General features: G+C 39.6%; 1 protein-coding gene across 2 annotated transcripts; it reads right to left on the bottom strand.

The window, feature by feature from the left end:
- Positions 1-14,823: 14,823 nt before the first annotated feature.
- Positions 14,824-20,852, bottom strand: LOC107376979 (macrophage mannose receptor 1). 2 transcript variants are annotated; one of them, XM_015946324.3, is made up of 7 exons: positions 20,340-20,848; positions 19,142-19,317; positions 18,252-18,638; positions 17,667-18,002; positions 17,382-17,464; positions 17,166-17,260; positions 14,824-16,462 (listed from the first exon to the last, which is right to left on the bottom strand). In XM_015946324.3, the coding sequence occupies exons 2-7, from the start codon at positions 19,281-19,283 to the stop codon at positions 16,432-16,434; spliced, it is 1,074 nt and encodes a 357-aa protein (XP_015801810.3). In that variant the 5' UTR covers positions 19,284-19,317; positions 20,340-20,848; the 3' UTR covers positions 14,824-16,431. The 2 variants fall into 2 exon arrangements, with proteins under 2 accessions (XP_015801810.3, XP_015801809.3); XM_015946323.3 differs by having other exon boundaries at positions 19,142-20,852.
- Positions 20,853-23,464: the final 2,612 nt, after the last annotated feature.

The raw sequence follows: 23,464 nt of genomic DNA, 5'->3' as shown, positions 1-23,464 counted from the left end.
GCGTCCGCATCACTGCAGACGCCGAACCAATCCGCCTGTCGATCTCCCGATCCCTCCTACCCTCACTCGTGAACAAGACCCCGAGATACTTAAACTCCTCCACTTGAGGTAGGACCTCTCCCCCGACCCGGAGGTGGCAAGCCACCCTTTTCCGGTCGAGAACCATGGTCTCAGATTTGGAGGTGCTGATCCTCATCCCAGCCGCTTCACATTCGGCCGCGAACCTACCCAGCAAGAGCTGAAGGTCAGAGCTGGATGAAGCTAGGAGGACCACATCATCCGCAAAAAGCAGAGACGAGATTCTCCTGCCACCAAACTCGACACACTCCACACCACGGCTGCGTCTAGAAATTCTGTCCATAAAAGTGATGAACAGAACCGGTGACAAAGGGCAGCCCTGGCGGAGTCCAACCCTCACTGGGAACAGGTCTGACTTACTACCGGCTATGCGGACCAAACTCACGCTCCTCTGGTAAAGGGACTGAATGGCCCTTAACAGAAAGCCACCCACCCCATACTCCTGGAGCGTCCCCCACAGGGTGCCCCTGGGGACACGGTCATAAGCCTTCTCCAAATCCACAAAGCACATGTGGATTGGTTGGGCAAACTCCCATGCCCCCTCCATCACCCTTGCAAGGGTATAGAGCTGGTCCACAGTTCCACGGCCAGGACGAAAACCACATTGCTCCTCCTCTATCTGAGATTCAACTATCGATCGGACCCTCCTCTCCAGTACCTTGGAGTAGACCTTTCCAGGGAGGCTGAGGAGTGTGATCCCCCTATAGTTGGAACACACCCTCAGGTCACCCTTCTTAAAGATGGGGACCACCACCCCGGTCTGCCACTCCCTAGGAACTGCCCCCGATGACCACGCAATGTTGTAGAGACGTGTCAATTCAACTGTATATTCAACTTAAATCTGTAATTTCATCCCGTTAAGGCCTTAAGTACATTGAACATACTCAGCTGCATCAATTCAACTAATTCTTCATTACTTAAAAAATTTAAGGCAACAGGTTACCTTGGTTTTTTTAAGTAGACTGAACTTATCAAGGTTTACAATGTGCTTTCAGCTCATGTGAGAGTTGTGAGACCCCATGCTGCTGCTCTTCTTAGAATATTCAAAGACCAGGGAAACTTACAATTGGCCTCCTTAACCCTCTCAGGCTCAAATTAAGTTTTGATAAAAGGAAGAACAACTAAGTCCTTCAGGGGTACTTCTGAGTAAAAAAAATGCTCATGAAATACGTATGTGGAGTAACCAGGTAGGTAGGTTTTAACTAGGGTTGGGCATCGTTTGATTTTGAACGATTCCGATTCCAATTCCAATTCCTTGTTTCGATTCCGGTTCCTATCGATTCCCGATTCCGATTCTTTCAAGACATGACATGTTTTACATGAGCCAGCTTACCACAGGTCCTACTCAATGAAATAATCTTAACTTCAACATGAATTTTAATTCTATGAACAATAACATCACCTTCATTTAGACAAAACATGTTTTGGAGAAAAAAAATAAAAAGACTTGCAGCACAACCAGTGTGTTTGATTCTGACCACAACCAAAGTGTGGAAGAAGCCTCTGGGATGAGAGGCTAAATGTCTCCATCATATCCAGAAACGTCCAGCTGTTTTCAGCCAAAACTCTCAGGATGATCATGTCCAGGATGACTGAGAACTACACCTCCATGCTGCAGCAGCATTCAGTCAGAACAGAAAGTGAAACTTAAATGTAGCTGCTGTCAGTAACAATCTAACAGATTTTAAACATTAAAACTCAACAGAAATAGTTCAGAAAGGAAATTAAAATGTTCACAACTTTGTGTGTGATTTATTATTATTATTATTTTTTGTGGAAGAAGCTGGTGTGGTCCACCACAGAGAAGCTGCTCTAGAATGATGACTTTAATTTCTACAGGTTATTGTTCAGCCTCCTGACGCTCACGTGTCTGACTGCTGACGCTCCGTGTGTTTTTTTTTCTGCAGTGAGACAAACTCACCTCACACCGTCCAGAGTTTGTTCTTTAAAGCTTCTATTAAATCCACCGTGTTGACGTATTTTAACAAGTTTCCTCTAAGCTGCAGGAGTTAAAGTTTACATTACGGACTAAAAGTTCGGCAGACACGTTTGTTTATATCTGGGTGGGGGGAGGGGGGGGGCTCGGTGCTGCACACAGACAGCTGGTGTGATCAGCTCTGAAAAGCGTTGATCACAATTTTCAGATCATGTTTATTTTTCACGGAGATCGGCCGCGGATTCCTCTTCCGTCAGCATTCTAGGAATCGAAATAAAAAACTTTGAACGATTCTGGGGAAAACTAACATTTGGAGCCGGTTCCAATCGATGCTGGATACCCAACCCTAGTTTTAACGTTGCAAATCTGCAACGCCTGCCTCCAGAGAGTTCAATACTCCTTCTCAAGCCTCCATCTAAAGTTATCTAGAGTTATCTCTGTAGTTATGCTGCTATAGGCTTAGACTGCTGGAGGACACACTGACCACTTTCCACACTCGACTACTTTCTTCTACCACTACTTTTAACTGCATTATTTCCTGCTGTAAACTTTATTTTTTCTCTAAGTGTTTTTCTCCTCAGAAGAAGCTACAATGATGTTCTGCTGAGCTGTGGTGGTCTCATGGAGGGGGCCATCGTCTTGAACACTACTGCTAACCATTGTGTGTGTGTGTGTGTGTGTGTGTATGTGTGTGTGTGTGTGTGTGTGTGTGTGTGTGTGTGCGTGTGCGTGTGCGTGTGCGTGTGTGTGTGTGTGTGTGTGTGTGTGTGTGTGTGTGTGTGTGTGTGCTCTGTCTTCTCGATCCCCAGTGAGTCGTGGTGGATGGCTGCTGTTAAAAGGGAGTTTTCCTCTCCACTGTCGCTAAATGCTTGCTTAGTATGAAGAATGCTGTAAAGACTCTACTAGTAAGAGAGTAACCTGCTGGGTTCCTCATATAGGAAACTTTTTACTCATTGGCTTAATGACCTTGAACGGTATTGGAATGTTTGAGAAATGACTTTAGACGACTCTTGTCGTGATTTGGCGCTATATAAATAAACTGAATTGAATTGAGTTAGATGAGTTAGATGCTGCCTTCACTGTTGACTTGAAGATGCTGTCAGCTTGGGTTCTGCAGCAGGCTGAGTTGGGACCCCAGCTGAAGTTTGTGTTGAATGAACAGTTTCTGAAGCCTTGATGCTAGAGCTGGGACCTCAGGAGTTCCTCCAGATGTTCTGAATGGAACTTTACAAATGCTTTTACCTGCTTCACATGATAATGAATGCCATTCAAAGGGTCAGTGGCGGCTGGCCAGTAGAGGGCGATAGGGCGCCGCCCTCCCAGTTTCCCCAGTGTTTTTAATTTTTATTTAAATAAATAAATAAAATTAACAATAATCACATATTCTAAGTTAATTGTGTGTTTTGTAACAAAAACAAATAATATATTTATATATCTATATTGATGAGAAGCTCTCTGCCGAGCGGTGGAGGCGACAGAAAGGCTGTAGGCTGTTTTTGAATCACCCAAACTGCACGGAACCAGCCGACCAATTGCTGACAAGAAAATCAAACGGTAGGAAGGGGAATGTATCCAATCAGCGTCGACGTTGTTTCAGAAGCATGATGGGCGATAGAGCTACCGCCAAAGGCTTCGTTGGTGTTCGGTAGAACTCGGCAGAGTCGTTTTTGGTCGTGACGCAGATGTAACATGGACACCGCCAGTGACTACAACCAGCATGGATACCGGATCTCAGCAGCCACTGAATTCAGTTCGCAGTGGCGGCTGGCCAGTAGAGGGCGATAGGGCGCCGCCCTCCCAGTTTCCCCAGTGTGTTTAATTTTTATTTAAAAAAATAAATAAATAAAATTAACAATAATCACATATTCTAAGTTAATTGTGTGTTTTGTAACAAAAATAAATCATATATATATATTTCTATATTGGTCTCTGCCGGTCTCTGCCGAGCGGTGGAGGCTGTGGGCTGTGTTTCAATCGCCCAAACGGGACGAGACCAGTCGTCCAATTGCTGACAAGAAAATCAAAGGGTAGGAATGGGAATGTATCCAATCAGCGTCGACGTTGTTTCAGAAGCATGATGGGCGATAGAGCTACCGCCAAAGGCTTTCGTTAGTGCTCGGTAGAACTCGGAGATTCTCGACTCCAGCAGGTTTTTGGTCGTGACTCGTGACGGTCGTGACGCAGACGTAATAGACATGGACGCCAGTGCGCCTACAACCAGCAGCAGCATGGATACCGGATCTCAGCAGCCACTGAATTCAGTTCGGTCTCTTCTCCAGTATCCGTTCGAGAGGAGAACTATGGTGGAAAAACTTAATGTCAAAGAGCTTGGACCAGATCAGCCCGACGTAAAGATAATCCAGCAGGAGGAGGAGAGAGGTAAACTGTACACACGAGGCTTCTGGGAAGGCTTGGCTAGCTGGATGCAATCACGCTAATGCGTTATTTTGCTTTCCAAACGACTGTGACAGATGAGGCATGGATTGAGTCAGGAGTTACGGACATGAAACATTTTTCTGAGAAGGTGAAGAAACATGAGTTATCCCGGGCGCACATGGACAACACGGTGAAGCTAGCTATGCTAGGCAGAGCTAACATAGCCATGCAGCTCGAGACGAGGGACACAGGCTTGCAGTGAATAAACACAATGAAGAAGTGGATCAGAACCGGCACATTTTGTCCAAGAGAGAGATGTCAACACAGTGTATGAGCACAAGGATGACCTCCTCAGATTTTTCCAGATGATCAGAGACTCGGATGACTTTGATTCAATCACTGAGAGAGAGGCAGGAGGCTTTGTGAGAATGCTGGAGGAAGAAGATTTCGGCTTTCTGCTGGCATTGTGTCACAAGATCATGCCACATGTGGACATGCTGTTCAACCAGCTGCAGAAGAGGAACATTGACTCTGTCTCCATCACAGGGGTCATCCAGAGCTTCACCAACAGTATGCAAAAGATCAGGTACATACTTGTTTATTTAATATTATTGTGATGAAATTCTCCAGTATGTTAGTTTCACAAGCAGTAATGTGGATGTGGACCATATATGGTCATGTTATTTTATGTGCAATTTAATGCAGTATTTTTCAACCTTGGTCCGCAAGGCAGTGTGCCAATAGTCAGACACACGTGGATTAATCCCTTTGTCCAAAAATGTAAGACAGGAAATAAAAGAGCTGTGCTTAATTCACGAAATAGTGAAGTTGTGCACAAAGCTCAGAAAGCACAAGTTTGTTTAAAAAAAAATAGCACAGCCCCACCAAAAATATTTTTTACCAGCCGCCACTGTCAGTTCGGTCTCTTCTCCAGTATCCGTTCGAGAGGAGAACTATGGTGGAAAAACTTAATGTCAAAGAGCTTGGACCAGATCAGCCCGACGTAAAGATAAGCCAGCAGGACAAGGAGAGAGGTAAACTGTACACACGAGGCTTCTCCCGAAATTGGTACACCAGGAAGGCTTGGCTAGCAGGATGCAATCACGCTAATGCGTTATTTTGCTTTCCGTGTTTGTTATTCAAAACGGCTGGGACAGATAAGACATGAAACATTTTTCTGAGAAGGTGAAGAAACACGAGTCATCCCGGGCAAACATGGACAACAACACGGTGAAGCTAGCCATGCTAGGCAGCAGAGCTAACATTGCCATGCAGCTCGACGAGGGAAATGGAAGAAACGGAGGACGTTTGGCCAGGGAGAACAACAGCAGCTGGGTGCAGAGGTAAGCTGTACATTACATTTCTGTGAACAAGACAATCAGAATCAGAAATCCTTGCTTGTCCCACAAACCGGGACATTTGTTTAATAACATTGTTTAATGTGCAATAACTGTAAAAACTAATTTCAACACGCATACATTATACATATTTAATCACGTAAATGTGTATTTCATGTAAATTTGTACATACATCAATCTGATTCCATTTTACTTGTTACACTTCTGCTGCAGCAAACAAATTTCCCAGCTTTTGGGACAATTAAACATTTCTGATTCTCAATTAGATGTTTTTACCTCAAATGTAAAAACATCTGATTGAGAATCTGAAATCTTTTATTGTCCCAAAAACTGGGAAATATGACATTTGTAAGAGGATACTGATGACATTATTTCCTATGAAAGTGTTTCCTATGTACTTATCCGTTGTTTTTTTTATTTATCTACTTTAAAGAGGATTAAGACTTTCCTGAGGAACACCATGACACAGGATGGGCTGAATGCTCTTGCCATGCTCTCCATGGGAAAAAAGCTTGTCACAAGCATTCCTGACTTCAATAAAAAGCTCATCGAGAGCTTTGCCACTCAGAAGGACAGAAGGGCAAAATTTCTGTACAAATGAGGTATCACACACACACAAATGCATCCACTTGATCTTTGTATAAAGTTGACCTTGGCACAACACTCCAGAAATATTTAACAGTGTAAATTTCTGGCATTTTGTCTAAGTGGTGTTTACTACCATTACTGTAACAGTGACCTGCTCATAATTTTTCGTGTTCACTCAAATGTTGAAATTAAACAAAATGTTTTTGTTACTTGCCTCTTGCATTGCCTATTTACCATTTATGGTAATGTTATTTTATGTGCAATTTAATGCAGTATTTTTCAACCTTGGTCCGCAAGGCAGCGTGCCAATAGTCACACACACCTGGATTAATCAGTTTGTCCAATGATGTAAGACAGGAAATAAAAGAGCCGTGCTTAATTCAGGAAATAGTGAAGTTGTGCACAAAGCTCAGAAAGCACAAGTTTGTTTAAAAATAAAAAATAGCACAGCCCCACCAAAAATATTTTTCACCAGCCGCCACTACAAAGGGCCCTAAAATTTAATATTCTTCAAAGATTTCTCTGATTTGCCAGGAGATGCAGCACACCTGATGTTAATGTTCTTGCTAACTGTAAAGAACATTGAATTGCCTCTGTGTATGAAATGTGCTTTAAAAATAAAGCTGCCTGTGGGATTAAAAAAATGAAGTCTAACTAATCAGGGGTATTTTATTTGCCTTGAAATAATAACATCAGTGTTATTTCAACTGAACTTTTATTTAATTTGAGAGTTTTTGGATGTAATTTGAACCACCAGGTTGGATAAATAAAGCTCCGCGTACGTGTGCGTTTAATAGAAAACTGGCTTTTTCTTTATTTCTGGACTGAATTTAAACTAATCAGATTATCTAAATCAGGACTTAATTCTCTACATCTTTAACCTAAAGTAGTTGTTTTATTGGCTAAAATACATTTTAAACCAATAAATAGACTCATGTTAGCCTCTAACGTTTATCATTTTTAACAGACTACTAAAACACAAATTAAACTCAAAGTGGTGAACGAAGAAAGATCAAGACATAAAATAAAGAAAAATTAATTTAATAAGTTTCAGTTCAGATCTTATTTTATCAATTCTATTGGGTAAAAAAAATCATATTCTTCTTTGAACATCGTTGTTACATTTTATTTTGTTATTCCATTTTTTCTGGTTCTTCACTCTACACACAGTAAACGGAGTTTGTCAGCAAAGGTACAAACAAGCTGTGTGAAGAACCAGAACAAATGGAATAGGAAAATAGTTACTGACATGATATAAAGGAATTAAAATTGTGTTAAATTATTCATAAACATCAGTCTCCCTTCACTATGTCAATGTAAAATGTATATGGGGGAAAGTAAAATTGTTACTAGAATAAAACAAACATTACTGATGTTTTGAGCAACTTAACTTTTAAAAAGTTAACTGACACCGAATGACATATTACTTCATTAACATGTATCTGTGTTGTGTGGTTTAAAGACAAGAATGAAACAAGAGATATAGCATCTTCAGCCGGTCACTGACGCTGATCGCGCCGTGGACCTCCAACCTTGAAGACGATGGGACCCTTGACGTTGAAGCCAAGGCAAAAAAACGCAGTACTCTCTGGGGAACAGTCAATTTTACTCTCCATGCAGACTGGAATTGTATTCCCTCCCACACAAACAAACACTTTCTCTTCTTCTTCATGGTTCTGTGAAGAAAACAGTGGTTCTGTTTTGACTGGCTGAAGGATGTGTTTGATCTCAGGCAGATGCCACACTCTCCCACTTATCCACATTCTGTTGATCTCACTCATTCTTACTTCCTCATCAAGCCCAGTATTTACACTTTTTTCCACGATTGCATCCAACCTTGACTTGTGGACCCACTTGCTGAGTCCAGAGCCCTTTCCCAGAAAAAACAGAGGCAACAGGTAACGACCTTGAAGGTACTTGGCATACCAGGAATCATCAAAGGCTTTTTCCATTAAATCAGCATATTGTTGCAGGTTATGGTGATGCTGTTCAGTGCTCATTATTTGTTGTTCCTCAGGCCATAACAACATCAGAGCTAAAAGGTAAAACTCTGGGCTTCTATTCCTCTGCTCAGTTTCCAAGAATCTATGATTTATTGTTTGGAGTTCATGCATCAGGGTTGGTTGAGGAGGATAGGGCAGCTTGTTGCTCAGGACAATGTTGGACAGGATGAACCTCTCTGCCAACTCGACATCATCATCCTTTTCCTCGTGTTTGGCTTTCAAAGCATCTCGGATTTCCTTTAAATCAGCCTCTGTCCTCTCAGTCATCACAAGCTTTGCTCGACGTTCCTTTGATATAAAAAGACCGTGATTCAGACGATCCAGGAGAGCAGAAAAACTGGTGGAGTCAGCCGCATTCTTTCCTATGTACGATTTATATCAATCCGCAATGTCTTTCCAAAAGTAATCAGGCTCCAAAGTTGTTGCATCAATCTTTGAGTAGCTCAGGTACCACTCGAAAAACTCATGCTTGTCTTTGACTTCTGGTTCTCGATTTTTACGATTCTGGTTTCTGATTTCAACAAAACGATTGCCTTGTAGCTTTTCAGAGAGCACCTTTGCTACTTGAATGAAGCCGAAAAAGCCCCGGTTGTTGAAGGACTTTGGTACGTTCTCAGCCCCAGCATAGTCTTCCAATTCAGGGCCTACTTCTCTTTCAGCTTTCTTCTCCACATCTTTATATGCCTTAAAGGCTTTGTCAGATTATTTCATTTCTTTTACATCTTTAGTGTTTTGTCGCAAACGGTTCTTGTAGACCTGCCCAAGAGTTCAGCAGCTATTCTAATGGCTTCTTTTGCCCATTTTTCTGCTTTTTCATAGTCTTCTGCTTTTCTGTCGATTTCTCCCACTATATAAAACAGACGAGACACAGTTTGGGGAAAGATGTGCTTTTGTGTAAACTTATTTGATGCTTTGATCATGACTGACCGAGCTTTGTTGATGCTCTCTTTCTCCAGGATGTCTGTAATCAGCAATGACAATTTATCTTTTTTACCATTGTTTCCCGTTTCTCTCTTCATCAGCAGTTGTCTTACGAACTCAACAGTAGATGGTTGAGCTTCAGCTCCACAAAGTGAAACCAAGCACTTCAATCTGTACTGTGTCACTTCTGGAAATGTTCAGGTCAGCTAATACTTGTACGTATGTCTGTGCAGTTTCCTGGTCAATCAAACAAACCACTAACCCATCAGGATCTTGACTGGATTTCCTGATTAGTTTGATAAATGGCTCCATTCTGTTTTCAAATGGAGGACCTCCATGGATGGGATCAGAGGGTCCAAGGACCTTTAGACACTCTTTTATGAGGAGGTAGGACTCAGGAATACATGCATTCAGCAGAGCCATCATAGAGAACAACCTTGTGTTAGTGGATCGTAGGTTATCCCGCACTTACGCTTTAATCTTTTGTTCCAAGTCACCTTCCTGTTCAACGATGTCAGGGGCCATCATTTCTACAGAATTGTTTTCCATCTTTGATTCAGCTTTATAGAAAAAGATCACCAGTGTCCAAAAACCTGAAAGGTGAAGAGAACAGTGTTTATCAAGTAGTTTCAACTCAGAACCATCACAAGCTGGACTACGTCTGTGTGCCATCAGAGAGCTTTTGAAGGGAACCGGTGTCTCACTGGACTGCAGCTGTCTGCAACAACAATGAGAGAAAAGGTGCAAAATTTCAGCAGGAATCAAACTGCTGAGGTTTACTTTGTGATATGTGATAGTTGTGCAGCTTTACATTTGGGTTCAGTCACAAATTTTCACTTTGTTTAAAAGGTTTGCTCCCAGTTTTATAGTCTTCTGAAAGTCAAATGAGAAGGGGTTAGGACATGTGCAGCAGCTCTGTGACTTCTTTGTTTTTCAAATATTTTAAACATTTTCCAACAGCGACAGACTGATCGTGTGTTTTTATTTGTTCTTTGGCTCCGGTAAGATGCTGCTTTTTTGTCAAACTCTGAAATCGCCTGGATAAGTGCACAAAATTAATATGATTTTATAATAAAAACACAAAATAAACACTTTTATAATCTGTTCAGTTTCTTGACTTTTCAGCCACTCTGAAGTTGGTTTAAGTGGTAAAATAAGATCGTTAAAATCTGTCTGTGTGAGCTGCTTCAACAGGACTGATGGTCAGTGGCTAACGATGAGAAACAAGGTTCTGAATTAATTACAGCCACATTTTGGAGATATTAGAAAAACATCACATTACATCAACAGGTCCATTAAAAATAATAATTATCTGGCCACAGTGTTATATAAAGGTATCGGGCTGAACAGTATGTATTCTCCTCATTATAATATAGGTTTAAAATGATTAGTTTAGTTCAAATGTGCATGTATGAAGTATATAAATGTACTATAAGCATAATGTGAATAAAAAATGATGAGTTTCATCAGTAAATATATATGATCAAATAAATTATGTATTACATCTATTTCCTTCGTCAATGTCTCTCACACACACACGCGCGCGCACACACACACACACACACACACACAATGATGAGCACAGAGCTATCGCTTACCTGTTTGACTCCCAGCAGTTTGCAGGTGACTGACTCAAGAAGGCGGTATTTATTAACAACTTTAACCACACCCTCTTCATTCTTTGAATTCTTTCTTTTGATCTGTTTACTTTTGACTGTAGAAGACATGCTGTAAGTTCTGTTTCATCAAAAAAGAAAGAAAACGTAGCGGAAAAATGTGCCCAACTTCAAGTTGACAAAGGACCTTGCTTATGCTCATTTTGGACATGGAGAGCACCTGCAGTGCTGCTGCTGCTGAGAAGGATAAAATTATGAAATCCTGCAGCATTATCACTTGTACTGCTTCGTTTTCACACAGAACAAGACCCTGCGTGCGTACACACATGCGCGCACACTCACACACACACGCACGTGCGCTCACACAAACACAGCCTGAAGCGCAGAATACGGAATGCAGAATATCAGCAGGGGGACAGATTGAGACAGAATGTCATGCGTCTGTGACAGTGTGTGTGTTCTGTCACTGTGACCCGATTGATGATGCACCCTGGTTACTTGGACAAGGAAGATTTCCGTTTGGCTGATTAGTTAGCACATGTGACTTCCACCCGGGAGTCTGGGAATCGAATCCTGATTGGACCATTTTTTATATCCACCAGATCTCTCTGAAGAACTCAGCATTGACGGCTTCAGCAACGCTGTGCCACTCCATAGATTTTCTCTTATTTGTTTTGCAAAAGCACTTCCTTTCATTTCTCCACCACACCCACAAGTAACTGAATTTCTGCTTCTGTGAAATTGCGCTTCCTTGATCTGCATTGATCTACAGTCACCATGTCATTGGTGGAGCGCTGCAACAGCTGGCTTATGTATATGCATGAGATCCACAAGGCACTTTGCATTGACTATTTATGGCAGTAAGTGGGCGTGGTGAGGGCGGGATGTGACTAAAACGCAGCTGAGAAACATTCTAGATAGTTTCTTATTTATGAAGCGGAGATTGCGTGCAGCTGTGCGTACTCCATGTTTGATAGATCACAAACCTACTTGGCGTAAGTACATTTTTTTTGCTGAGCTTAAGTACGGTTTTAGTAAGGATTCTACGCAATGTTTGATAAATGAGGCCCATGTGACGGTGGCACAGGAGTTAAGTTCTCACCCCTTAATCTAAAGGTTGCAGGTTCGAGCCCCACCCAGTCTGTCACAGTCATTGTGTCCTTGGGCAAGACACTGAAACCACCTTGCCTGCTGGTGGCGTTCGGAGGGACCGGTGGCGCCAGTGTACGGCAGACTCGCCTCTGTCAGTGTGCCTCAGGACAGCTGTGGCTACATTGTAGCTCATCACCACCAGGGTGTGAATGCATGAATGACTGATTGTGTTCTAAAGCGCTTTGGAGGGTTCCTGGACTCTAGAAAACGCTATATCAAATACAGGCCATTTGTCATTAACTTTATTTGTAGAGATAATGCAGTTTTGAGGTAACTGTGACAAATAAGACTGTAAATTAGTGATTTTAATTAGTGCAAAGAAAGGTGTTTTCTAATCAGGAGTGGGTTGGTCATCTGGCACTTCCCAGTCGGCCATTGCCCAAAGTGGGCCAGTCCAATACACAACATACATTAAATCCTTTTTCTCAGATAACCAAAATACATGTAAAATATTTGTATCATCGTATAAAAACAGCAGTTGATGCAAAGCAGGAGGGACTGGTTTTGACCTGTGGGGGCATCACAGGTACGGACTCACTTGTATTTCAGTAAAACTGAAAGTGAATCACAAAGCTGATTAGGAGGTGCTGGTCAAACTATGACATGTTGACACAAGGAAACTGAAACTCTTGTGTGAATAAATACCTAAATACAACGAACAGGTGGAGCAGTCAAAGGAGGAAATCACACAAAAAATCATAAACAACTGCTTTCATATTAGGAAACAAAAATAACCAGAACAAAGAATATGGATTTAAAAGCTAAGTGTGGGTTTATAATAGAAATAACTGTTTTGCATTAATATTCTTTAAATAATATCCACTTAAAACAGCCATAGAGGACTAAATCAGAACATTTTAGCAGCAGAGAAAGCTGAAGTTTGTTTTAAAACAAAAGTTATTTAGAGAGAAGCAAGTGGGGCCAGATTATTCCACCTGCTATATCCTCATATTGTTTGACTGAAAAGAAGTTGACATGAGTCAAACCCTGTTTTATCAACTATGACTGAAACAGAAACTTATACTATATTGATGTAGTGGTTGACTTATTGAGATTTTTAAACAAAATGGTTGTTAATAAAAACTAGGAAGTAATGACAACAACTGCTGATTGATCTGTTAAACAATACTCCTCGAAAACTAAGAAAACTGGTCCAGCTCTGGCACCAACATGTGGAGTTAACTTCCTGCCGTTACATGCCGTTTATTCACTTAGCAGATGCTTTTATCCAAAGTGACTTACAATTTATAACTATAGTGCATGTTGTGATCTGTGGGGGAAACCGGAGTACCCGGAGGAAACCCACGCATGCATGGGGAGATCACGCAACTCCACGCAGACAGGCCGCAGCCGAGTTTCAAACCTGCAACCTTCGTGCTGCGAGGCAACAGTGCTAACCACTGCATGCAGCCCCATCACAGACAGGCTAGCTTCAGCTCCTACTTTAAGTAGAGATTTGAAAGAAGTCAGATGTATTCACAGAGAAAGTGACGGAGCTGTTCGACAGAAACGGTAATAAGAGTGTGTTTCTGGGGAATTCAATGTTGATTTGCGTAACCAAGTTGGGTCAGGAAAAGCAAATGACTTTGTGAATTCAATGTGTAGTGTGGGATTAATCCCTCTGATAAATAAACCAACAAGAATTATGGCACTAAGTGCTACGATGATTGACAACATTCTTACAAATGTGCTAGAAGGAGTGGGGGGAAGTGGGATCCTGATGTCTGATCTTACTGACCACTTACCAGTTTTTACAGTATATAAACAGTATCAAGATTTATCAAGTGACTTGCCAGGAAAACAAGTAAGGGATAGGTAAAAAAAAAAGACCTTGGTGGCCCTTAAAAAAGATTTGGATCAACAGAGTTGTTTATGTAAAAGACGTGAACATGCCTATGATTCCTTCATAAGTTTATTATGTAAATTGTACCAAAAACTGTAAATTTAAGCAGCTGGACAAGATTAAGGAGGTCAGTAAACCATGGATAACTAGAGGTTTACAGAATGCCTGTAAGAAGAAAAATTACTTATACAGAAGCTTCTTAAAATTGAGAACAACAGATGCAGAAAACAGGTGCAAAATATATAAAAAATTAACTAGTATCTATAATAAGAAGACAAAAAAAGCATATTATAGTGATTTGCTAAATAAAAATAGTAATAATATAAAGGCAACATGGGGGATAATAAATAGGGTTGTAAAGAAGGATAAAGGTAAGTCATTGATTCCAAATTATTTTGTTAAAGAAAATACAGATATTAATGCAACAGAACAACTAGTGGATGAATTTAACTCGGTTTTTGCAAGTACAGGTATAAATCCTGCAAAAATATTCCTGATACAAAGGAGAATGGACGTGATAACATAATAGATAATGTATGCAGTATGACTTTGGATGAGGTTGGGAAAAATGAAATAACACAGATAGTAAATAAATGTGTGAGTAAAAGATCGGTTGATTGTGATGACTTGGACATGTCACTGGTAAAAGAAATTATAGATTGTGTCAGACCTATATATATATATATATATATATATATATATATATATATATATATATATATATATATATATATTACCTATATATGTAATCTATCATTATCAACTGGAGTATTTCCAGGAAAAATGAAAACTGCCAAAGTAATTCCACTGTATAAAAATGGAGACAAACATATATTTACAAATTATAGACCTGTTTCCCTGCTTCCTCTGTTCTCAAAGATATTAGAAAAAATATTTGTTGCCAAACTAGATGCATTTCTGGACAGACAGAATATTTTGAGTAGTAGTCAGAATGGATTTAGAGCCAATCATTCAACATCAATGGCATTGATGGAATTAATGGAATTTATCTCCACAGAAACTGATAGAAAGAATAATACAGGAAGTATTTTTGTGGATCTTAAGAAGGCGTTTGACACCATAAATCACAGCATTCTGTATGGAAAACTTAGCAAGTATGGAATCAGGGGGGTGGCACTTGACTGGATTATAAGTTATTTAAGAAACAGGCAACAACATGTACAGAGACACAATGTTAAATCAGACACATGTAATATTTCATGTGGGGTTCCTCAAGGGTCCGTTTTAGGCCCTAAACTGTTTAACATATATATTAATGATATCACAAGTGTATCTAAATTGTTGAATTGCATTTTATTTGCTGATGATACAACCTTCTTTTATGCAGGTGACAATCTAGAACATATGAGAGAAGTAACTCAGTCAGAGCTAGTAAAACTGAAACAGTGGTTTAACGTCAATAAACTATCCCTGAATCTTGAGAAAACTCAGTTTATGGTATTTGGAACAAGAGGAGCAAAGAGTGACATGTGATTAGTTATAGAAATTTTTAAAATTGAAAGAGTGAAGGAAATTACTTTTCTAGGGGTCATTATCAATGAAGATATTACATGGAAGCCACATGTTAATGGTGTAAAAACAAAAATAGCAAGAGCAATTGGTTTACTGCATAAAATAAAATATTTTTTAAATAAAAAAGCATTACTTCAAGTATGTAATTCCTTGATTGCACCATATATGACTTATTGTATTGAACTCTGGGGAACAAAAGATAAAACTCATACACACTCACTTTTGTTACTACAAAAAGAGTCATAAGAATCATTACTCAGAGTAATTATAGAGCATCGTCTGGTCCAGTTTCCAGATTTAGTGTATCATAACATATTAAAATTCATGTATAAAGCTCACAAAAAATCATTACCACTAAATATTCTAATGAAATTTGAAAAAAGACAAAGTTGCTACGATTTAAAAGAGTACGAGATATTTATAAAACCTAGATTTAGGACTAAAAAGTTGGAGCACTGTGTTTCTGTATATGGAGTCAGGATATGGAACAGTCTGGAATACGCTATGAAAGAGGCCAAATCAATTATAATGTTCAAACAGAATGTAAAAAACCATATGTTAAGAAATTATATGGAATACTCTTGAGTGTATTTTTCTTTTAATTTTTTTTTTCCTGTATCGATCAACAATGATTTCGAGCTAAGGTATTGAAACTCCATTCAAGGATTGTTAGTTGATTAGTGGCAAGCTGCTTGGCAGCTGTCTCAGTAATCCTTGTTAGTGAGTATGTCTTTATTTTTTTCTAAGGCTGTGAATGGGGCAGATTACATACAAGATTTTCGTCTATCTGCTCCTTTTCATTTAAGCATTGTAAGTTGTATTTATTCTTTTTATTATTTTTAAAGTTACTATGTTTTTAAATGAAATAAAAGATGGGAAAAAATCCCTTTAAACAGATTCAGACACAGACGCTACATCGCAGATGCACAGCTAGAAGAACTGCAAAAAGCTCCCTGGTTTCTAAAAAAATGAAGACAATAAAACATTTCCTCTTCTTTCAGTGTCTTTTGTAGTCCTTCTTGAGTCTTCAGACTTCACCATCTTCAGGATTCACACACCTGTGAAAGATGAAAAACACCCTCAGTTTAGATGGCTTCAGCTGCATTTAACAGACGTGTAAAAAAAACTATTAGTTTTTAATGTGAAGCATTATTTTGGAAACCACAGGCCTAACTTCAAAAACATCACCTGAAATGTAAATATTGAATTTTTATCATGACACTGTGCAAGTTTCATGGCCACATTAAAGGTGTGCTAGAATGCTGTTTATTAACAATGGGAAACAATGCTTTGAGCCTCTATGAAGTATATGAAACATTCATGGGGCTCTCAGATGTCTAAACCCTGATAAGTGGCCATACAACACCAGAATCAGCTCTGCTGCTGAAGCTGCCATATCCATATCACCGTATAAACCATAGACATGTATGACAATAGACCAGGTATCTCCAGCTTCCTCCATCAGTGAATAGTAAGACCAAAACATTTTGTTTACAAGGGCTGCTATGTTGTTTTTTTATGGTCATTTGGTACGTGGGGCTGTAAGCTCCGCCCACTCACTCTAACTACCGGTAAATAGGGAGCCTAAGTCCCCTCCCTTTCCGATCGGCTCAAGGGGGAGCTAATGTTGTTTATTTGCTCTAGCACCAATATTCTGTTACCTGGTAGTTTTCTACTCACCTCTACACTTGTAGCCAAAGTAACTATAGCAATAGTTGTGATTTATTTACTTTGCCACCTTTATACAACAAAGAGTCTTACTGTGATATTTGTCCCTTGGAGTAAAGTTGTCTCCCAGATGTCTTCCAGTGGATCTTAAAGTTACTGATGCCATTGTTTTTCATCCTTGCTTCCAGCTAGAAAACAGTTCATGTTTATTAAATCTAAAAATCCTTAATACATTTAGTCATGTTTTGGTTTGTGAAAAAACATTATTAAAAACATTCACACAGGCTAGCGCTAATCCCTCTATCTCACCTGTTTTTGGATGTGTTGCTTGACGACAGGGTCACACAAGTTTGCATCAGTGCTGATTTTCACCACTGTCCTCTTCTTATAGTCTGAAAAAGTAAATATGTAAATAACTGTCAGGATAAATTTACTGTATTTGTAAGCAATAACAGAAGATTGGTTTGTTTCAGCTTTGTAAATCCAGATTAAATTTTTTTATTTAATTAAATAAATTGTTAAAATAAAACAGCTTTAATGGAAAATCCTATAAAGTTTATTAAAATGTTTGCTGTAGCATCAAGGAAAACTCACAGTAGCACAGAAAAGAAGACTTTGTGTCACAGGGCTGAGTCGTCCATGCTCCTCCGCCAACATAGGCACAGCTCAATCCATTCCCAGAGTTCTTCGGTTGACCCTTCTCCCAGTATCTGAACAGGTTGTCCTGTCCATCGGACCACTTCCAGGCGTCTCCATAAAGACCGATCCAGACCAGCGTTCCTGACGGGACCATGCTCTGGAGTTCCTCATTCTCAGCTGATGTTCTCACTCCGACCAGGTCTGTGTGTTCCTCTCTGCAGTACTGTCGAGCATCAGTCCATCTCATTGGTGTCTGCACGAAAACTTTGGCTTGAGGTGCACCATCTTGGCCTGTGAAGGTGAAATACTCTTGGTATCATATCAGGAAATCTTATGATGAAAAAGTAGGACTAAGTTTGATTTATACTCTAAATGTGAAGTGTTTTGTTTAATGAGTCACAATAAAGAATTAAAATCACATTAAAAAAACTGAAGAGCTTTTGGATTTGTGCCAAATTTAAAACTTAATCAACATGAAATGTTTATATCTGGAAAACAAGGCTAAATGCATAAAATAGAAAAGTTTTGTTGTGGTGTTACCATCAAAACAAATAAAGCAGTAAAGAAGGCTGCAGTCCAGGTCCCGCCATCTGCCGGTGTCTTCTATACCAACACAATGTGGAATGTCCATCTGGTTGTTGGGTTCACCAGTAGCCCAGTTCCAGAACTCGGCTTTAGTGTCATTATAGTAAAGCTCTTCAGGCGCTGACCACCTCCAGGTTAACTCGTTTTCATGCAACCCGATCCAAAAACTGTAAAGGTTGTTCTTATCCATGTTGTCTACGATTATGTTCATATCTTTGGGATTGTTAACGATGGCCAAATCAGAGTACCGCTCTCTGCAGTAGGTTTGGGCTTGAGACCACGTCATCGGCTCTTTACCGAGGAACACATAGTCACAGCTGCAGGAATCAGAGGAGCAGCAATCTGTGGATAAGACAAAACATTTCACTAACAACTTTATTAGTTAACATCTGATGGGGCTTTTCACGAAAGCTTATTGTGCCTCCTTCCCACTGAGTGGTATGTTGTGGGTCGTACCCTACAGTATTTGGTCTGTTTCCATTGTAAAAGTGGCCCATACAACCAACCCGTACGGCACCATTCCTGGGACCCCATAGGTAAATGGAAAGGTGAAGTTAGGGTGGAGCTACTGGCATCACGCAACACTGTCCATTTATTTGAGGAAAGAAATACATTATTAGCATGAAGCGCAAGACGTAAACACCAGAGTACTGCTATGTCACCTCACATCAATAACACAAAAGTGTGAAAAACAAAAAAAGATGTTAGCAAGCAATCAAGTAAATTAGTTTAGCAAATTCATAAAAAATGTAAATCAAAGCATCATCTGCAAATGTGAAAAACTGCTCAAATTATACCTAAAATACCCTAATGAAGGCGTTGATGAAACTACATCAGCTGTTTACCAGAGGTAGGGGGTCTCTGTTGGAATATGTTTCCTGGATGATTCCACGTGCTGAATATCTCCACCTCACACAGAGTCAGTGGTACATCAGGGTGGAACACCGTCACAGTGCGACCAACAATCCCACCACAATCCAAGGTCATCAGAGACTGGGAACTGCTGGAGGTACCTGAGCACCTGCAACAGGTGAACATGGCCACTGCCACTATTGAAAAACACCCAATTTCAAATTGATGTGTATGCCTATTGTTAAGCCTGATTTATTTATACTTCTCCGTCAGCTCGAGTCCGGAGTCGAGCACATGCAATTACAGACACCGTTTCCCTTCAGACTTCTCCATCACCTGGGGAGTGTAAAGCAATTCCTCGCATGGATGACAAACGGCAAAGCACTTTTCTGGGGTATCCCCCCACCATTGCAGTTATGTCTCCAGTGTATTTACTATTGCATAGGTATTTATTTTGTGTTTATGTATTTTAGAGACTTTTCAACATGGACACAATTGTGCCTCATCCACCTCTTCATGCAGTCGCCACCTCGAAGCCATTTTTGTACTCCATATTTTTGAGGGGGGAGTGGCGGTATTACTAATTAATTTAAAGGTGCAGTATGTAAGAATATAGTGAGAATTTTACAGTGAGAAAATCCTAAAAGAGTCTTAATATTTTTGTCACTTTAGAAGGAAGGTTATACTGAAACACATTTCATATCCAGCTGTAGGGATTGTCAGTTTTTCTCCTTTTAAAGCAAAGGAAGGAGGGACGTAGTTACTGTTTACCCTCAGTGCGTGTGGTGTTGTCGCGTCTCCTGCGAGCTAATACTGCAATGTTGACGATTGTAATTTGATGACGGCCGGCAAAAAGCTCCAGATTTGTTTAAAGTGGTTGCAGTAACCAAATTTGACCACAGGATGTGATTTTTTTACTTTGTTTCTACATAATGCACCTTTAAAGGAAGTAGTGTCCTGACCAACTACTGGGCTCTGTTGCTTTTCAAGGACAGTCTGCTGCAGAGGCCTTGAGTTCATGCATAATGGTGTTGTGTGTCTCCGTACCCACAAAGACGGAGGAGTATAAATAAGGCTTTAGTTTCTAATAAAGAACAGTAACAATGTTTTTGGACTGAAAGTGATTTTGGTCTTTTAACCATTACAAAACAACTTCATTTTACTTTATCCTTATTTTCTAAAAGAACATACCTTGTAATGTCCACATGGACCTCCACATCATAACAGCAGTCTTCTTTGAAGGCAAGCTGGATGACAGAGATGTTGTAAGGAACCACCAGATCAACGTTCACCCACTGATTAGGTTTGTTTTGAGTCACACAGCAGGTGGAGAACTGAACGCCGTCGATGGCATTGCTGGCTTTTCCTGCTGTCTTCCATTGTGAGGAAGATTGGTAGGCCACTCCCCTCAAAGCCACATTCTCTAACGTCACACAGGATCAAGAATGAATGACAAACTCAAGTGTTTTTCAGTGTAAAAGTTACAAATAATATCATCTCACCAACTGTAGAAAACTTCTTGAAAAGCGTCCGTTTAAAAAAAAGAGTTTACGACTTTTAGGAATAACGTGTAAACAATTAGCTCAAGTTAGCCAAGATCTTAGTTGTGTTGTCTTAAAAAGCTACGGTCTAACCTTTACATTGGCGTCATACTCACCAGACGTGGTTCTTTATGAGCAGTTAGCAACAGCGGCACCAAGGTTTGGTATAAATATCACTAGTAGCAAAACAAATGACTTTATCGCAGAAAATTTTGTCTTTTAGAAAATAGTTTTAGCAAATTTGACAAAGGTGTAAAGTTGAAAAATTATATTTCCCATGAACGGCTATAAAATTTTGCACATTGAAGCTAATTCAAAAGGGTTAAAATAAACTTTTATTAGCTGCATTCAGACTAGCCAGTAGCTCATCAATCCTATGGATGAGGTGTATTTCTCTGATCAGAGGCCACAACAGGTAAGAAGAATGGTTTATAACTTTATAACCAGAAACATGCAATCCCTATAATAAACACATACAATAAAGTTTTAAACCAAATAATTATAAAGTAAAGGGACTTTTATCTACATTACTCCAGACTTGATAAACTCTCCTTTCATTGAATTATCATAAAATAATTTGTCTTTGTTTGCTCACCAAGCACAGTGCCATACACCTGTACTTCACAAACAGTCAGATTTCTCTGTTGCCCAGGAAGAACAACGTAGACAAAGCGTCCTAACACCACTCCACACTGGTAGCCATACTCAGTGTGGCCCTCAGCTGCAGATATGATGGCACACCTGGGCATGCATGTACACAAAGGATGAGATTTAACTCAATGTTCTTCCAGGAAGTAAACCCTCTATTGCTCTTGCTGACATCACCTGTGGTTGTTGGTGTCGTTTCTGAGGCCGATGCGAATCTCTGCACCGTCCAGCTGCTCCTGGCAGCAGTGTTGCTCGCTGAAGACGGACACAGCAGTGATGTGATAGATGCTCATCAGATCCACCCGCCACCACGGGTCGTCCTGGGTTGGGACGGAGGCACAGGTTGTTCCTGAGTGTTGTGGGTCTTTGTAGGAATCAATGGCCATTTCTGGACCAGTTGCTACAGAAGCCGGTCCTGCAGATTGTGCAGCTCTGCCCCTGGGAGCCACATTATCTGGCAGGGGGCATCAGAACAACAGAAGAAGTTATTGAGCTGATTTTTAAAAGCCCACTCCTACCTTTTGGTACCCACAGCAAGAAAAATGCAATGACAATTTCATTTTTATTTTTTTCAGCTTTTAAATAATTTGGGGGAAATAAAGGAAACACTACACTCACAGCTCCACCCAGTGGTTAAAGGGCATCCTTCCAACTGGGAATAAACATCTGAACTAAAAACTATTGTTAAAACATGTTTAGAAATGTTTATTTTAACACAATAATATCCATATCATTACATTATTATAACCATTTTGTTCTATGAAACCCTCTTACTGCCACTTTGATGACAAAAAGCCCATTCTTATACCATATCTGGTGTGTATGAAATAGGGTCTAAGGCAGGCATGTCCAAAGTGTGGCCAGGGGCCCGTTTGTTGCCCTCGGAGTGTTTTTGTGTGAGCCCCAATTGCATTTCTAGAAAGATTACATTTGACTCTCCAGTAGGGTGTTGGACAACCATTTCTAACATTTTAATGTTCAGATTTTATTTCTATTTAGGATGAATACTAAAAAGAGAACCAATTTAAAATGGACCATAAAACTATACAAAAAAAGTGTATGTATATATATATATATATATATATATTTACTTGACTATTAAAAAGTTTGGACACTCCTGGTCTAAGGAGTAATTATGAGATAATTTCTTATAATTATGAAATAATAAATCATAATTATGAGAACTTTTCTTTCACCAAAGTGGTAAAAATCAGCTTCCAAATCTGCTGGTGACGGTTCTCAGTCATCCAGGTCACGGTGATCCAAAAGGGTTCAAATGAAGGCAACTGGACTTTTTTGGTTTCTAAAAGACGTTTCACTTCTCATCCGAGGAGCTTTGTCAGTTCTGACTGAATGAAGGAGAGTCCAGCTTAAGCTGCAGCTGTCTATTGTTGTTAAATTTCTGCTCGTTAAACAATAGACAGTTACAGCTTATAAGCTTGACTCTCCTGTATTCCAGTTAGAAATAAGAACATTGAACAATGCATTTCCTGCATCTTGGTGACCTTTTCACAACACGAATTTCAAATTAATAATGATTTCTCTTTTGGAATAAAATTATTTCTTATTGAAGAAAAAGAAGAAAAGATCTTTTCTATAGCGCCTCTCAAGATAAAATTCATGAGGCGCTTCTCAAAAACAACAAATGTAAAATATATAAAAGATTTTAGAAAATGATTAAAAATATATTTAAAATGAGCAAAAATAGACAATTCTGATTTAAAAAATGTAAAGAAAGAGAGAGAGATTGAATAGGAAAGAGGGAAATCAGTGGACCACAAAATTACCATAGTATGATGATGATGTTATTATTATTACTATTATTATTATTATTATATTGCATATTAAAACACTTCTTGAATCATCTTGTTAGACAAGAAACTGTTTAATATCACATTTATGATAATAATTAATAGAAGTACTACTCATCATGTTTATATTTTACCTCACTAATATGATGCAGAATTCAGAGTTCTCAAAAAGAAACTCACATTTTCTCTGATTAATTGTTTAAACGTGGTGTGAAATAAATAATCAGACACATGAGAACACCATACCAGCCTCATCAGAACCAGATAACCGGATCAGAGAGAACTGACCAAACCTGGATTTTCAAACATAGAAACT

The sequence above is a fragment of the Nothobranchius furzeri genome, chromosome 2 (assembly GCF_043380555.1).
Source record: "Nothobranchius furzeri strain GRZ-AD chromosome 2, NfurGRZ-RIMD1, whole genome shotgun sequence".
In the NCBI taxonomy this organism is placed as follows: domain Eukaryota; kingdom Metazoa; phylum Chordata; class Actinopteri; order Cyprinodontiformes; family Nothobranchiidae; genus Nothobranchius; species Nothobranchius furzeri.
This window is presented reverse-complemented; position numbering and strand designations above follow the sequence as displayed.